This window comes from Hyperoodon ampullatus, assembly GCF_949752795.1.
Source record: "Hyperoodon ampullatus genome assembly, chromosome: 6".
In the NCBI taxonomy this organism is placed as follows: Eukaryota; Metazoa; Chordata; class Mammalia; order Artiodactyla; family Ziphiidae; genus Hyperoodon; species Hyperoodon ampullatus.
The window spans coordinates 25,535,544-25,553,126 of record NC_136919.1 but is presented as its reverse complement, the minus strand read 5'-3'; the positions used below and the strand labels follow the sequence as shown (position 1 = coordinate 25,553,126).

The window sequence follows — 17,583 nt, the reverse complement described above, 5'->3', positions numbered from 1 at the left end:
CCTATGAATTTCACTGCCATTATCTCATTTGACCCCTACACAGTCCAATAAGAGAGGTACATTTTACAGATGAGGAGACTGGGGCACAGTGAGGCTAATTTACACCGGGCTATCTCATGGAGGCCTGCAGGCATACCGACCTAAGACATACTGCTCGGATCCCTTGAATAACAAACCCTCCTCTGGCTCCCTATTAGTCGGTAATCTGTTTCTTATTCCTCACTTTACAGACGCCTCCAAGAAACTTATCAAAGAAATGAACTATCCTCTCAGAAAAACACACGCAAACACACCCATGATTGCACACACCCCAGGCCATTCCTTCATGTTAAGTAGCCCGGGTCTTGGCTAGAGGTTTCCTTTGGGAGGATTGGGAGGATGAGGAAGCCACAGGGGTGCCAGAAATATTTAATAGGGTCCAGACTAGAGTGAGGCATGAGGCTCTCTCCAAGGCGGAAAATTGAAGTGTGGGCCAAATAAGCTTCAGTAATCAAAATAAACAATATTTTTCAAAATCAAAATGAATGCAAAAAATCCATGACAACAAAATACCAAAATTTTAAAGGCAGAAAATCTGACCCTGTGCTTGCACAGCTCACTTCACTCACCTCACCCTAATCCCAGCCCTGATTCTATATCTTGATTTTAGTGAGGATTACATGGATAAATACATATGTAAAAATTCCTCAAGTTCTTCTTTAAAACCCATGCACTTGACTTATGAAAGTTATATCTCAATTTTTAAAAAGCAAAAAATAAATAAAAGAACAAAGAATAAAAAAAGGAGAACCCCTAGCCTCCAGAACAAGTGCTGAAGTCCTCAGCTTGACAGGAGAGAACCCCAGAATGTGACTCCAAATTCTGTAATGCCTATCCCCAACCACTGGGGGATGGGGAGGCACGGTTTCACTCCAGGCCTTTGCATAGGCTGCTCTCTCTGCTGGAAATGCCCTTCCCCACCTAGCAAACGCTTACCCATCCTTCAAGACCCTGCCAAAAGCCACCTCCTCCATGAAGCCTTCAGCAATTCCATGGTTTTTTAGGTAAGCGTATTTAAAGATCACATCATCCTTTTGTGTATTAGTCAGGGTTCCACAAGAGAAACAAAAGCAGGAAGAGATATATTAAGAGATTTACTACAAGAAATTGGCTTATACAATTGTGGAGACTGGTTAAGCAAGTCCAAAATCTATAGGGCAGGTCATCAGGAAGGACAGGCTGAAACTCTCTGACATAAGCAGAAGCTGCAATCCACAGGCAGAATTTCTTAATTTCTAGGGCAATCTCAGTTCTGCTCTTTAGGATTTTAACTGATTAAATCAGGCTCACCTAAACAATCTCCTTCCTTAAAGTCAGCTGATTGTAAATGTTAACCATATCTACAAAATACCTTCATGGCAACATCTATATTAGTGTCTGATTGAATAACTGAGGATTAAAGCCTAGCCAAGCTGACATATCAAACTGACCATGTCTATTAATTTCCGAGAATTGCCATAACAAAGTACCACAAACTAGGTGGCTAAAAACAACAGAAATTTATTCTCTCACAGTTCTGGAGGCAGTAAGTCTTTTTTTTTTTTTTTTTTTTTTAATCTGTAAAACCACCTCAAAACTTTATTTTAGTATAAATCATATAGAGATAATCTTTACATTTTTGTGATTTAAAGGCAGGGGAAAGAGGCTCGTGGTAATGCTTTGGTCAAATGTAACCACTGGGATTCTATATCAAATTAAAAACAAATATGTTCCTAGACAGGAAAACTCTTTTTTTTTTTCTGTTTTTCATTAAGCTTTTTTTTTTTATTAGTTTCTGCTTTATAACAAAGTGAATCAGTCATACATATACATCCGTTCCCACATCCCTTCCCTCATGCATCTCCCTCCCTCCCACCCTCCCCATCCCACCCCTCCAGGTGGTCACAAAGCACCAAGCTGATCTCCCCGTGCTCTGCGGCTGCTTCCCACTATCTATCTACCTCACGTTTGGTAGTGTATACATGTCTATGCCTCTCTTTCGCTTTGTCACAGCTTACACTTCCCCCTCCCCATATCCTCAAGTCCATTCTCAAGTAGGTCTGTGTCTTTATTCCCGTTTTACCCCTAGGTTCTTCATGACATTTTTTTTTAATTCCATATATATGTGTTAGCATATGGTATTTGTCTTTCTCTTTCTGACTTACTTCACTCTGTATGACAGACTCTAGGTCTATCCACCTCATTACAAATAGCTCAGTTTCGTTTTTTTTATGACTGAGTAATATTCCATTGTATATATGTGCCACATCTTCTTTATCCATTCATCCGATGATGGACATTTAGGTTGTTTCCAGCTCCGGGCTATTGTGAATAGAGCTGCAATGAACATTTTGGTACATGTCTCTTTTTGAATTATGGTTTTCTCAGGGTATATGCCTAGTAGTGGGATTGCTGGGTCATATGGTAGTTCTATTTTTAGTTTTTTAAGGAACCTCCATACTGTTCTCCATAGTGGCTGTACCAATTCACATTCCCACCAGCAGTGCAAGAGTGTTCCCTTTTCTCCACACCCTCTCCAGCATTTATTGTTTCTAGATTTCTTGATGATGGCCATTCTGACTGGTGTGAGATGATATCTCATTGTAGTTTTGATTTGCATCTCTCTAATGATTAATGATGTTGAGCATTCTTTCATGTGTTTGTTGGCAGTCTGTATATCTTCTTTGGAGAAATGCCTATTTAAGTCTTCTGCCCATTTTTGGATTGGGTTGTTTGTTTTTTTTGCTATTGAGCTGTATGAGCTGTTTATAAATTTTGGAGATTAATCCTTTGTCAGTTGCTTCATTTGCAAATATTTTCTCCCATTCTGAGGGTTGTCTTTTGGTCTTGTTTATGGTTTCCTTTGCTGTGCAAAAGCTTTGAAGTTTCATTAGGTCTGGCAGTAAGTCTTATTAGCAGAGCCACATTCTCCCTGGAGGCTCCAGGGGAGAATCTGTTCCATACCTTTCTCTTAGTTACTTGTGTCGCCAGCAATCCTTGACATTCCTTGACTTGTAGATGCATCACTCCAATCTCTTCCTCCATGGTCATATGACATTCTTCTAGTGCGTTTGTCTCTGTGTCCCTTCTACTCTTCTTCTAAGGGCGCTGGTCATTGGATTTGGGCCACTCTAATGATCTCATCTTAACTTGATTATATCAACAAAGACCCTATTCCCAAATAAGGTAACATTCATAGGTATCAAGGATTAGGACTTCGACAGATCTTCTGGGGGGACACAATTCAATCCATATCACCGCCATACTTTGTTACAGCCCTTGCTACATTAGGTGTGTTTAATTCATACCCTGGCCTTGTAAAAAAAAAAAAAAAAAAAAGAATGTAAAGGATTAAGAGTATGGGCTGTGGTCACTTTATGATCCCAGAAGTTGGTTCAGTGTCAGACACAGCAAGTGCTCAATTCATGGCTGGCTTTGTGTCTCACACTCACTTAAGTAGGCACCTGTTTGAACTCAGTGGGGAAGTACCTGATGGAGGGCACAGCCTGGTTAAGTGCAGAGAAAAGTTACTCCCAAAAGGTAACAAACATGAATTCTTTAGGTCTTCTTGCTGGAAGGGCCTCAGCAACTCAGTCTGGACATTTTCAGAATCTGCTCCTAGAAATCCCAAGGGAAAACCATCCAGGAAAGTAAAAAGGAGGCTGACTGGACAGGGCTCCAGTTATTCTCCCTGAAACCAGAGCACTGACACATTTATTTGCTTAATCCTTTGAGCTTCCTTATTAGATTGTCGCAGCCTCGTCTCTAATTACCAGAGGACTTGGTAACCAGGCCAAAGGAAGTATGTTGTCCAGGCCCACAGCTGATCAGTAGCAGAACAGGAAATAGAAGAGAATAAAAAGGTATGGTACAAACTGCTAGATGTCTGCCAATATCCAATCTTCTCTTTTTCCTTCTCTAGAATCCTTTTTTTAAAAATGTGTTTGTTTCTCTGGACCCATTGTCTTCCAAAATAAAGACTATATTTCCCAGCCCTCCTTGCTACTAGGCATGGCCAAGTGACTAAGTGTGCCACGAATGGGCTATAAGTGGTGGTGTGAAATGGGGCTTCTGAGTAATGTCCTTAAAGGAAACTTCCTTACCTTTCCTTCTTGCTGGCTGGATTGTGGCTATGAAGACTGGAGCTCAAGCAACCACCTTGGGTCATGCACTGAGAATGGTGAAACACCATGGCAGAAGGAGTCCAGTTTCCTAACATTGTGGACACTGAACCAGTCCTGCTGGCCTCCTTCCAGGGTTTGTTTAGTGAGAGAGAAATAAACTTCTATCTCATTGAAGCCACTGTTTCTATGGGTTTTCTGTCTTAGGCAGCCAAGTCTAATCCTCACTGATACAGATGATTAATTGCAAGAGAATTCTCCCCAAATCTGACTCTGATGGTACGGTGATTTTAAAACCAGGCTGCAAATTCTTTGATACTCCCTTCCCTTGAAACAAGGAAGACTTCTAACTGCTTCAACCAACAGAATATGGTAGAAGTGAAGTTCTGTGACTTCTAAGGCTAGGTATAAAAGGCCATGAAGCTTCCACCTTGTTCACGGGACCACTGTTCTCGGAGCCTTGAGCTGCCAGGAAAGAAATCTGATGATCCTGATGCCATCATGCCAGAGAAGCCACAGGCAGACATACAGTCAACAGGGTCAGCTGAGCCCAACCTTCAGCCACCCTAGACAGCCCAGGCATCAGACAGGTGAGTGAAGAAGCCATCTTGGAAGTGGCTCCACCACAGTCATTCAAGTCATCTCAGCTATGGCCCCAGACGTCACAGAACAGAGAGGTGCTGTCTTCAAATCCCTGACCCACAGAACCCACAAACATAATAAGATGATTGTTGTTTTACACCATGACGTTTGGGATGGTTTGTAACACAGCAGTAGATAACTGGAACAAATGGATGATTTTAATCAACATATTTCAAGAGGAAATATTACTGAGCATCTAAACATGTACCAGGTACTGTGCTACGGACTAGGCAAACTACAATGAGCAAGTGTCGATGATAAACAAAGGGGGACACTAGTTAAATGGGAAAGAGAGATTTGAATCAGTAACATACCATTTCAATAGGGAAGGAGGTCCAGTATGAACTGATTCAACTTTGATTTGCATAGGGGTAACTGGGAGTTTTAAGTAGAGTTGAGGAAATGAAAAATTACAAAGGATTGGTCAGCATAAATGCTGATTAGCCCAGACAGGTCTGTTGGCTTGCAATCATCGAAGTCAGGATTCTATCCTCCCACTGAGAATGGCAGACAGAGGCCCTATCCTTCCTGATGATCGCATTTTAAAGGAATGACTGGGACTTCCCTGGTGGTGCAGTGGTTAAGAATCTACCTACCAATGCAGGGGGGACACGGGTTCGAGCCCTGGTGCGGGAAGATCCCACATGCCGCAGAGCAGCTAAGCCTGTGAGCCACGACTACTGAGCCTGCGTTCTGGAGCCCGCAAGCCACAACTACTGAAGCCCGCGCGCCTAGAGCCCATACGCCACAAGAGAAGCCACCTCAATGAGAAGCCTGCGCACTGCAACGAAGAGTAGCCTCTGCTCGCCGCAACTAGAGAAAGCCCGCGTGCAGCAACGAAGACCCAATGCAGCCAAAAATAAATAAATAAATAAACTTAAATAAATAAATAAAGGAATGACTTTCAGGTCCTTGAGAAAGATACTCCTGAACTGTAGGAGATACATACACATCTCAAAGGGACAGAGAAAGGATTCACAGTTGTAAGCCCTTTTTAGTAAATGTTCTTAAAAAGGGTGGTCAGGGGCCGATGATTAGGTGTTGGACAGAGCAAACAGCAAATGCTTTGGGTAGTCTTCAGCTTTCTCAGGTAGGCACTTAAGGGGTGCTAGCGTCACAGTCTTGGAAACTATGTTAGTGTTTAAGTCTTTTAGTGTGAGGGGAGGCGGGTGGATGAAATCATTTGTGTTGAGAGTCTGTAGTTTTTACAGGCCAAGGCTGAGCCCTAGTCAAGATGAAAGCTCAGAGGAACCTGTCTAGAGTTTGGTCAAGGATTGAATCTTTGACAGAAGACAGATACTTCTGACATCATGGTGCTGAGAGTGTAATGGAATGGACAGATAATAAAAAGGTAACTTATTAGAGTTGTGATAAGTATTTTGAAGAAGCATTGCTAAAAGGACTTATACTAGTAGAACCTGGTTTAGTTTAGGAGTTTAGGAAGGTTTCTCTGAAGAAGTTATGTTTACACGGATACCTGGATGTTAAAGTGAGATCAGTGATTTGAAATCATATTTTAGGTTAATCTGGAACTCCCTCTGCTGCTGCCCAGCTCAGGGAAATGAATAGTTTTTTATCTCCTGTAGAAAGATAATGTGTAAACTGGGAAGCTAGTCCAAAGCTTTTTATCAAATATTCTCTATTTTCAAAGGGACCACAGCCCAAAAGTTAAGAAGCATAAGTCTGGTCTGATTCTATCATTTTACAGATGGGGAGCCTGAGACACAGAGTGGGGAGGCGGTCTTGAACAAGTTGGTGGCTCAGGCAGAGTAGGATCTAAATTGCCATCTGCTTCAATTCACAGCCTCTGGTTACTGGCCTCCCTGGAGGATATGGCCCTTCCATGAGCAGCTCCCCCAGGGCTCCAGGAGGGGGATGGGGTTTGAGGTGAACCATGCAAAGCAGCTCCTACCCAGAACTGCTGCTGCTATCAGACTAGTGGGAGGTGACTCCATGCACAAAAGAGTCCACTGGTTGGTGCTGGAAGGCAGGTGTGATAGGAAAGGCTTGGAGCTGTGTCTTTTGGCCTCTGTCCAAACACCCACACATTTAAGATCTGTCAGATTAGAAAACAGACAAGGATTACAACTTGGATCGGCTTACCAAATTGGAATGCTTCCCAACAGAGGCTCAATTGCAGAGAAAAGAGTGACGGAATTAGGCCTTACAAGACCTGGGTTCAAGTGCCAGGTAATGGATACAACTGTCACTTACTGAGCACCTATATGTGCTGTAAACTGCTATCATCTCACTTTACCCCCTGACAATCTTGCAAGGTTTCTTCTCTGAGGAAACTTGGGCTCAGAGAAGTGAGGTGGTTTATCCAAGGTCACACAACACACAAGGGGCAGAACAAGGATCTGAGCCCAGGTCTCCTAACCCCTAGTTCAGGATTTCCCACCACACACCTCAGTGGCAGGCTGCTGTGAGACCAAAGACCAAAGACAGCTTAGCCTCGTGGGTAAAAACACAGCCTTGCAGCCCACTTGCCTGAGCTCAAACCCCAGCCCCATCACAGATTGCTGTGCAGCCTTAGGCAAGTCACTTAACCTCTTTCAATGCAATGTGCTCATGTATAAAATGGTGGTGATAATAATAGTACCTGAGTAGGGTTTTGGGGAGGACTGAGAGACGTAGTCCACACTGACAGCCTCCCTGGACACAAAGCAGGGTGGAAAGAGCTTCTGCAAGGGCAAATGGAAGATGCCTAGTGCTTTGCTACTCAAAGTGTGGTTCTTAGACCAGCAGCATTGGTACCACCTGGGAGCTATTGGAACTACAATAGTTTGTTAACAGAGGTAAAGTAACAAGAGTTACTCTGCTTACCCAGAGTAAGTACTATGTAAATGTTATTAATGATGAGAAGTTGGCATCCATAGAGGGTAAATCCAGCTGGGACCTTAATTCTTTTCATACCTCTTCCCAAATTGACTAACTTGTCCTCTCCTTGGGTTTCTTGTTAGTTTGAGGAGATAATTTGTTCTTTGACCACACCATCTCATCTGCTGCTCAACCAACAAATAGAATTCTGTAGAAGGCACTTTTGATTTGTCATATTAGCTCCCTTCACAGGGGATCATTACATCCCTTTTAGAGCTTAATAAGTTATACGGTAGTGGTACTTCAAACATTAGTAGGGAAAAGATGGCTGATTCAATCAATGATTGCGGCAACTTGATAAACATTTGGAAAAATAAAGTTAAATGCCAACCTCACACCTTACACCAAAATAAGTTCCAAATGATCTAGAAATGTCAAAGTAAAAAAAGAAAAATAAGAAAATCCAAAGATGAAAGTACTGGATGAAAAAACCCAGAGACCATTATGGAAAAGATTTATAAATTTGACTACATAAAAATTTCTAAATTCTGTAAAGTCCAAATAATATAAATTCAAAAGACAGAAGACAAATCAGAAAGACATATTTGCAGATGATATTTACCCAGTATGTGAATCAACAGGGAAATAAAAAGAACAAACAGAAATAAAAATGACCAAAGAATCTGAAGACAGCTCCCACAAAAAAGAGATCTAAAATGGTCTATAAATGTATCGAAATATGCTCAACTTCTCTACTTAAAAAGCATGCAAACTAAACTTACTCCAAAATATTTTTTTCACCTATCAGATTGGCAAAGATTAAAAAGGTTATTAATTCCAGTGTTGTCAAGGATGTGAATAAACAGGCACTCTTATCCAGTCAGTAGAAATGCAAACTGGTACCTTTTGGAAAGCAATTAGGCAACATTTATTTGAAATGTTAATGTTCGTATCCTTTTGATTCTGCAATTTCACATCTAGGAATTTATCTAACAGAAATAGATTCATAAGTGCTCAAGAGATAAGCTTACAGGAAGCTTATCGCAGTATTGCAGGGGTCCCCAACCCCCCGCCCCCCACCGCCGTGGACCGGTACCGGCCCGGTCCTCAGCCTGTTAGGAACCAGGCCTCACAGCAGGAGGTGAGCGACAGGCAGGAGCAAAGCAAAGCAAATGAAGCTTCATCTGCCCATTGCTCCCCATCACTCGCATTACTGGCTGAACCATCCTCCTCGCACTCCCCCACCCCAGTCTGTGGAAGAATTGTCTTCCACAAAACCGGTCCCTGGCGTCAAAAAGGTCGGGGCCGCTGCAGTATTGTATATAAAAGCAAAAAGTTGGAAACAACCCAGATATCCATTAATAGTAGATTATAAAATGAAGTACTGCACATCCATACACTAATATACCACAGTGTCATTAGCAAGAATGACATTAATTCTAAGTGCTTAACATACAAATGTGTTTAAGATACATTGTTAAGTCAAGAAAATCAAGTTGTAGAGCTGTATGGATAGTATGATCCTATTTGGGTAAAATACATTAATATATAAAAAGGAAAAACTCTAAAGAAATATTCACCAAACCATTAACCATATTATATTTATTTCTGATTAGTGAGATTCTTTGGCCCTTTCATTTTCATTCCATTTTTTTTCAACGAATATTTATTGATTACCTACCACTTGGCAGGCAATGTACTAGGTTCAAGGGATATGATGGTAAACACCCAGAGCCATTGATCTCAAGAAGCTTACATTCTATATTTCTACAACATTGGAACTCTTTACAACACATATTATCATCTTATCAGGAAGGTATTTTAAGGTAAATAAATACTCTTTAGAGATTATTTTACTTCCAAACCCTCCTTACCTCCTTTCTAATCCACTGCACCAGTCTCTGATCCCCCTGTCCCTCCTTTCCAACCTGTTTCCTCTCTTTTCCTACAACTACCCAACTCACACCCAGTTTTTCTGCCCAACTTGTGGTCAAGCTCTCCCATGAAGCTGTCAGTGACACCCTCAAACTCTGACACTTTCCTCTGAATTGATAACAAAAGCTCACAGACCACGCTGTTCCACAATCACATGGGATTCCCTGGGGGCCAGGGGCTGTGTCCCTATCATCCAACACACATAATGTCTGGCACACAGGAGGCACTCAATTAATGTTGGTTGAACAGGGATTGTGTCGGTGATGGAGGTACACCACTCAGACGGCCCTTCAAGAGAACCTGCTGCAGGGAGAACAGTTGACTGAGAACCTCTAGCTGCTATGCCTCCGGGTCCTCCGTGATATTTTTGCTGAGGCTACAGTTCCTCTGGTTTCTCCCAGTCAGTGACCGAGCATGGGAGGGACACCAGAACACAGCCATTTCTGTTTGATGCAGGAAGACTTAGCAGACTCCTTTTGCCTGGGGACTCCCCATCAGCCTGGTCGAGTCATTCCCAGAACTGCAGGGCAGTCTGAATCTCTTCCTACCCAAGCCTCCTCCCTTTCCACTCTCTTTTCCCAGTTGTCAGACCTGCATCTGGGTCTGAAGGCTCTCCTTCCCTTTTCTTCTTCCTTCCACCTTTATCCTATACAAGCATTTCTCCCAGGAAAAAAACATTATGGCATTTGATTCTTAGAGGACCCAAACCAACATAGGGATCAGTGAAAAGATACTGGAAGAGAGTTCATAAATAATAAGACTGTAGATACACTTGCAGAAGAGATTTATGTATAAAGATGTGCTGGATCCATTCTTCCAAACCTTTGTGCACACAAATCACCTGGGAATGGTGTTGAAATGGATTCTGGTTCAATAGGTCTGGGGTGGACCCAAGATGCTGTATTTCTAAGAAGCTCCCAGGATGTACTGATGCTGCTGGTCCAGGGACCAGAGTTTGAGCAGCAAGGTGCTGGAATCTCTACTTGCCTCACTCGGTCTCTCCTCCCTGGGAGGCTGACTGTGAGGGCCACATCAGTAGGCTCTGAACCTCAGGCTAACAGTTATGTTTGGCCAATGAGGAGCACTGGCAAGAGATCAGAGGGCAGGAGGAGGATGAGGTCAGAGGTTTTTATTCCTCTGGGGATTGCTTCCTACTGGGTTGCCATAGGATGGCTGCATACCTCTACCAAAGGCCAAACTCCTATCAGGTAGATCTCTCCAGTTTTCTCTCTTGCAGAATTCCTGTAACTGCTCTCTCCCTTTCCCCCTTCAGGCCTGGGGTGGTGATGGCTCCCTCCTGTTGCCAGCCTCTGAGTACTGCATCATCCCTTGGGACTCTTAGTAAATACTGCCCACATGTCTGTAATTAGTTCTTTAGTAAATGGTCCTCACTTCCTCAGCCAAATGTGCCAGCTGTCTCCTGCTGGGAACCTGACTGCTACAAGTTCAGAACAGCATTGACTGCTGTTCAATGCAGAATTTTTTTTTATAATAGCAGAAAACTGGAAACAACCTAATTGTGCATCATTAAAAAATGATTAAATAAATTACGGTACATCTGCTTAATGGTGTTACATGCAACAATTAAAGAGGATGCAGTAGGGACGTCCCTGGTGGTCCAGTGGTTAAGAATCCGCATTGCAATGCAGGGGACTCGGTTCGATCCCTCGTCGGGGAACTAAGATCTCACATGCCGCAGGGCAACTAAGCCCACGTGCCACAACTACTGAGCACTCGGGCCACAACTAGAGCCCGTGTGCTACAACTAGAGAGAAGCCCGCGCCTGGCAACAAGGAGCCTGCACGCCACAACTAAGATCCCTCTAACCACAACTAAGACCCGACACAGCCAAAAAGAAAATAAATATATATTTTTTAAAAAAGGATGCAGTAGATCTATGTTCATGGAAAGATGCCCAAGCCATTTATTTAAAGAAAAAAGGGCGGGGAAATATTCAGAATAGCATGCATAGTAGGAACCCACTTCTTTAAAAAGTAAAACAGTAAAATATGCATTTGTTAAGGCTTGGATTGCAAGTGACAACAACCCTGCTCAAAACAAACATAACCCCAAAGAATGGGGGTGGGGGGGGTTCTGATTCCATCTTTTTCTATCACTTGTCTCTGCTCTTCTGTGTGGTGGCTTCACTCTCAGGCAGGTTGTCTGCAAGTGGGGGCAGAGTGAGCCCCAGCCTGGTTTATGACGTCCTGACAGCTGACAACCTTTAACAAAAAATCCTGCACGGAAGGAATTGGAATGAGCTTGGACATACGCTAATCACTGAACCACGTGGACTGAGAGTGGGGGAAGGAGGCTCCCCAAAAGAAAGAGGGTGTCTCTTCCCCAGGTAGGAGAGGCAGGACAGGTGTAAGCAATAGAGATCCACTCTAGAGGGAATATTTGTAGTAGACATTTGTTATCCTTTTTGGCTGCCCAGCATGGGAACCCCCTTCCTATCCTGGAGAGTCTCCTACCTTCTGGGGCACCCACAATGGAGACTACCTCCCATTATACATGCTGAAAATGCTAGAAATGCACTTTCCCAACTCCCTTTCTGCCAGGCAAAACACATGACCTGGCCAGGCCATTCAGATGCTCCCATCTCTGCCTTGGACTCTGAAGCTGGTGACACCAAAAAGGGCCTGTGCAGACTCCATCCTGGTATAGGGTGCAGCCTGGCATGATCAGGGACATTGTTCTTGGTTGTGGGGCCTCCGGGGTGGTTCTCTGGCCCCGTGGGATCTGTGAGCTATGAACAAAACCTCATATTAAATCCCCTTTCTTCTTAAATTATCCAGAGGGTTAATTTCTGCTGCTTGCAATCAAGAACCTTGATTAATGCCTTAAGGTAGGTGTGCATGTTTGAATATGTATGAAATATTTTTGGAAAGATAAAATAAATGTGAAGATTGGTTACCTATGGGAAGTAGGACTGGGAAAGTGGAGGAGGAGGGAAAGGGGCTTTTGCTTTATGCCCGTTTATATTGTTGGAATTTTTTTTTTCACCATGTATATTACTTTTACAGTGAAACAACTAGTTAGTAAAATATAAGAAAAAACACCTGAATAAATACAATAAGACAAGGAAGCAATTGCTCAGGATTTTCAAGGAACCTAGTCTTCATTAGACATTCAACATAAAGTCATCCTCAACTCTGTTGTGATGAACAGAGCCAAATGTGGAAATGAGTGACAGTGTTTGTTTAATTAATTAATTAATTAATTATTTTGGTTGCCCAACTTGCGGGATCTTAGTTCTCTGACCAGGGGTTGAACCTGTGCCCCCTGCAGTGGAAGCTCGTGGAGTCCTAACCACTGGACCACCAGGGAGTTCCCCACACCTTGTTTTATTGTGCTTTCCTTTATTGTGCTTCCCAGATGTGGCATCTTGTAGACTGAAGGTTTGCGGCAACCCTTCATGGAGCATGTCTACCAGCACCATTTTTCCAACAGCATTTACCCACTTTGTGTCACTGTCACATTTTGGTAATTCTTGCAATATTTCAAACTTTTTCATTATTATTATATCTGTTATGGTGATCCATGATCAGTGATTTTTGACGTTTCTATTGCAAAAAGGTTACAACTCGCTGAGGGCTTAGATGATGCACTCTCTCCAAATGTTAGCATAACTTGACTGCGCAATTCCTTCAGGTCTCTTTGCAAATGTCACATTCTCAGTGATATCTTTTCCACCCAACCTATTATAAAATAACATCCCATCCTCTAACCCATTTACTTGGATTCTGTTATGTTCTATTTATTGTTTTTTTTTTTTTTTTTTTTTGTGGTACACAGGCCTCTCACTGTTGTGGCCTCTCCCGCTGTGGAGCGCAGGCTCCGGACGTGCAGGCTCAGCGGCCATGGCTCACGGGCCCAGCTGCTCCGCGGCATGTGGGATCTTCCCGGACCGGGGCACGAACCCGTGTCCCCTGCATCGGCAGGCAGACTCTCAACCACTGCGCCACCAGGGAAGCCCGTAAACATAACTTTTACATGCACTGGGAAACCAAAAAGTTGCATAACTCACTTTATTGCAGTGGTCTGGAACCGAACTCGCAATATCTCTGAGATATGCCTGTACCACCTCCCACATGGCCAAAATGATTAGCTCTATCCCTGAATCTCACACACTCAAACACTTTCTTTGACTCTCCATTACTCACAGAATAAATCTCTGGCACTGAAACATTCTGCAGCCTGAACCCTGTGTACTTTCGAGACTTTTCCTCATTTTACACTTCGCCTAGAAGACCTTATCTTCCAGCCCTGCCGGCCCATATCCTAAGGGCATTACCATCTTTGATCTGCCAAAGTCATGACCCTTATTCCTTCCTCATGCCCTCATCAAGTTTTGTTCTGTATTATAATTCTATATACTAGACTTAGTCATTTAACAGTCAAGTTAAATGACCTAGCACCTACCATATGTCTAGCTTTTTTCTAGGCTTTGGGACCATAGCTCACAGTCCGTGGAAACCAATTACCCCAGATCAGAATGTTAAAAGTCTGTTATCGCGATGAGAACGTAGTGTAAAGCAATTGGCTGGCAGGGCTGCTCTCGTTAGAATCTTTCTCTTTCCCTCCGCCTGGATTGCACTCTCTCCAAATGTTAGCATAACTTGACTGCTCAATTCCTTCAGGTCTCTTTGCAAATGTCACATTCTCAGTGATATCTTTTCTACCCAACCTATTATAAAATAACATCCCATCCTCTAACCCATTTACTTTGATTCTTTTATGTTCTATTTATTGTTTTAATAACACTCATCACCATCTGACGTACAAGTTACTTACTTGTTTGTGTATTTACAGCCTCTTTCCACTGTCAGGTCCAGGACAGCAGGGATTTTATTTTGCAGCTTCTCCGGGGCCTAAAACAGTGCCTGGCACACAGTAGGCACTCAATAAATACTTGTTGAGAGTAGAAAGAGAATTGGACTAGATGTCAGAAGACCTGGGTCCTAGTCACAGCTCTCCCACACGACAGTCGTGTGGGCTTTAGCAAGACACATCCTCTTTAAGCCTCAGGTGCCTCCTCTGTAAATCGGGGGTGATCATCTCGGCCCTTCCCCGCGGCTGACAGCACTGCTGTTAAGGATCAAACAGTGCGTCTCAAACTTTAACGTGCCTCAGAATCACCTGGAGGGCTTGCTAACATACCGGTGACTGGGCTCCATACTCGGTTTCCTATTCAGTAGGTCTGGGTGGGATGAGAAAATGTGCATTTGTAAAATGTCCCAGATGGTGCTGCTTCAAGAACCACTGACGAAGAGAGATGAAGGTACAGGAGGTGCTTGTAGGCCTAACGCCCGTCCCAGACAAGTATGGCACTGATGGCCTGGCAGGACATTCTGCGAGGACAGAGTGGACGCATCTGTTCCTTAATTCAGTCAACGACCATTTAGGAGGCGCCAGGTTAGTGCCGGGTGCTGGGGGGTCAGCGGCGCGTGCCACAGGCCAGGCCCGTGAGCCCGTGAACTCAGACCCTGGCCCAGTGGTTGGGAGCTCGCAGTGTGAGGAGGGCTGGGGCGGCCGCTCGGACCTCCGCATGCGGCGGGAAGTATCCAGAAGCGGGGAGGGCCGCAAGCGGGCACCGAAAACGCAAAGGCAAACTCTGGAGCTCGGCGGCGGACGCAGCTCGAAACTTCCCGGAACCCGCTGTCCAGCCCCCGCCCCCGACGCCGGCGATTGAGGCGTGCCCTCGCCCTGGGCGCGCGCCCGGCACACAGTAGGCGCGCGGCCCGGCCCTCCGCACGCGGCCGGCACACAGTAGGCGCGCGCGCGGGCGGAAGCGGGTGCCGGCGCGCGGTATCCGGGGGCGGAGCCGGCGGACTGGGCCAGCGGTGCAGACGGACGCGGGCCGCTGGCTGCGATGGGGGAGGGCGGGCTGCCCCCGGCCTTCCAGCTGCTGCTGCGCGCCTGCGATCAGGGCGACACGGAGACGGCGCGGCGGCTGCTGGAGCCGGGGACTGCGGAACCGGCGGAGCGCGGCGCGGAGCCCGAGGCGGGCGCGGAGCCGGCGGGGCCCGAGGCGTCCGGGCCCGGGGCGGGGTCGGCGGCAGGAGCGCCGGTGCCCGTAGATTGCTCGGACGAGGCGGGCAACACGGCGCTGCAGTTCGCCGCGGCCGGGGGCCATGAGCAGCTGGTGCGCTTCCTCCTGCGACGCGGCGCCTCGGTCAACAGCCGCAACCACTACGGCTGGAGCGCGCTCATGCAAGCGGCCAGGTGAGGGGGCCGGGGCGCCGGGGGTTCCGGGGTGGTGTCCAGCGGCCCCCGGGGCGCGGGCGGGCTCAGGCGGCCGGACCTGCCCGGCGGACCCCCGCAGATGCCCCGGGAGGTAAAGAGTGAAGGACTGGTTCGAGAGAATTGGAATGGTAAACTTTGAGTAGCTTGGGATACGACGAGAAGTGGACGCTCTTTTTAATAAAGTAAAATCCGAATCTTAGAAACATTGGCCTTTCAAAACACAATCTGGAGACCGCAAATAGAATCTTAGAGACTTAGAACCTTAGTGATGTCCATTTATTACTTCTTGCAACAAGGGTTTTCTAAGAACCTATCTACCAACCCTAGCTTGGCGTTCGGGATGCTGCGGTACCCAGATAAAGTTCCCACTGGAGCAGCTCACATGCCATTGGGTAGGCCAGGTAAAGGAACAGCTTTCACGGGGAAAATTGGGGGAGCTTTTGGAGAGCAGACTCAGTTTCAGGAAGCGGGGGAAGGTTTCTGGTAAGGATGATGTATGTATTCAAGTCGAGACCTAAGGATACCTAAGAATTGACCTGGATGGAAGAAGTGGAAGGTGGGAATGGGGTGATAGGAGGCCTGTGCAAAGGTTTGGAAGCCAAAGTGAAATAGGCATTGGTAGGACTGCTAGAACGATGTTGTGGCTGGGAGAGCCTGGGAGTAGTGGGAGATGCACCGTGGCGAGGCTGCGAAAGGTGAGCTATCCTAAGGACACTGGGAAGTAATGGAAGTTTCTAGGCAGAGCAACTGACAGAATGAGATTTATGTTTGCAAAGATCGCTTTCACTGCACTGTGAGGATGGATTGGAGGGGTGAGCTAGAATCAGAAAGGCTGGTTAGGAGGGGATTGCAGCAATCCAGGAAGAGGTGATGGTGTCCTGGGCCAGAGCAGAGATGGCGGTGTGAGAGCAAAGCAATGAGTTTGAGATGTACTCAGGAAGTAGGATGAACCAGACTTGAAACTCTGGTATAAAGAAACTCTGGTATACAGTGAAGTCTCTCACTCCTGTCAGCCAACTACTTAGGTCCCACCCAATTTCTTGGAGAAATTCCCCAAGGAGGGAACAGAAGTCATTTGTAATTTTGATGGATATTGCCAAATTGCTCTCCATACAGGTTTATTAGTTTCCTATGGCTGCTGTAACAACTTACTACAAAGCCAGCAGCAGTCACATCACTCCAACCCCTGCTTCATCATCACATCTTCTGCCTCCTTTGCCTCTCTCTTCCATATTTAAAGGACCCTTGTGATTCCACTGAGCCCACCTGGATAATCTCCCCTATCTCAAGGTCAGCTGATTAGCAACCTTAATTCTATCTGCAACCTTAATTTCCCCTTTGCCACGAAACCTAACATATTTACAGGTTCTGGGGATTAGGATGTGGACATCTTTAGGGAGCCCATTATTCTGTTGACCACAGTAGTATAAACCAGTTTACCCTCCTGGCAGCAGTGTATGTGAGTGCCTTTTTTTCCTGCAGCCTCTCCAACAGAGTATACTATCAAACTTTTGAATTTTTGTGTCTGATGAGTGAAAAATATCTCAGTGTGGCTGTGACTTGCAAACTGAGTGAAATGAAACATCTTTCCATATGTATGAGCCATTTGTTTTTCTAAAAGGTGTTGAAATCACAACATTCTTACCCATAATCTTCTCACTGTGACCCGATTATATTTTATTTCTGAGTTCATTTCCAAGTGTTACATGGTTCTAGTTTAATTTGTATTTCTGGAAAATTTTTATTCTGCATTATTTTCGTTGTTAAATATACCGTTTTTAACTGCTGTGTGATATTC

General features: G+C 45.0%; 1 protein-coding gene across 2 annotated transcripts in view; it reads left to right on the top strand.

Annotated features, from left to right (window-relative positions):
• Positions 1 to 15,411: 15,411 nt before the first annotated feature.
• ANKS6 (ankyrin repeat and sterile alpha motif domain containing 6) overlaps positions 15,412 to 17,583 on the top strand; it is a gene marked incomplete at its 5' end in the record, with an annotated part of 49,852 nt that continues 47,680 nt past the window's right edge. For both annotated transcript variants that reach the window (XM_079705938.1, XM_079705937.1), the window contains one exon: positions 15,412 to 15,764. In XM_079705938.1, the coding sequence (XP_079562064.1) occupies positions 15,412 to 15,764 (353 nt within the window). The remainder of the gene's footprint in view (positions 15,765 to 17,583) is intronic.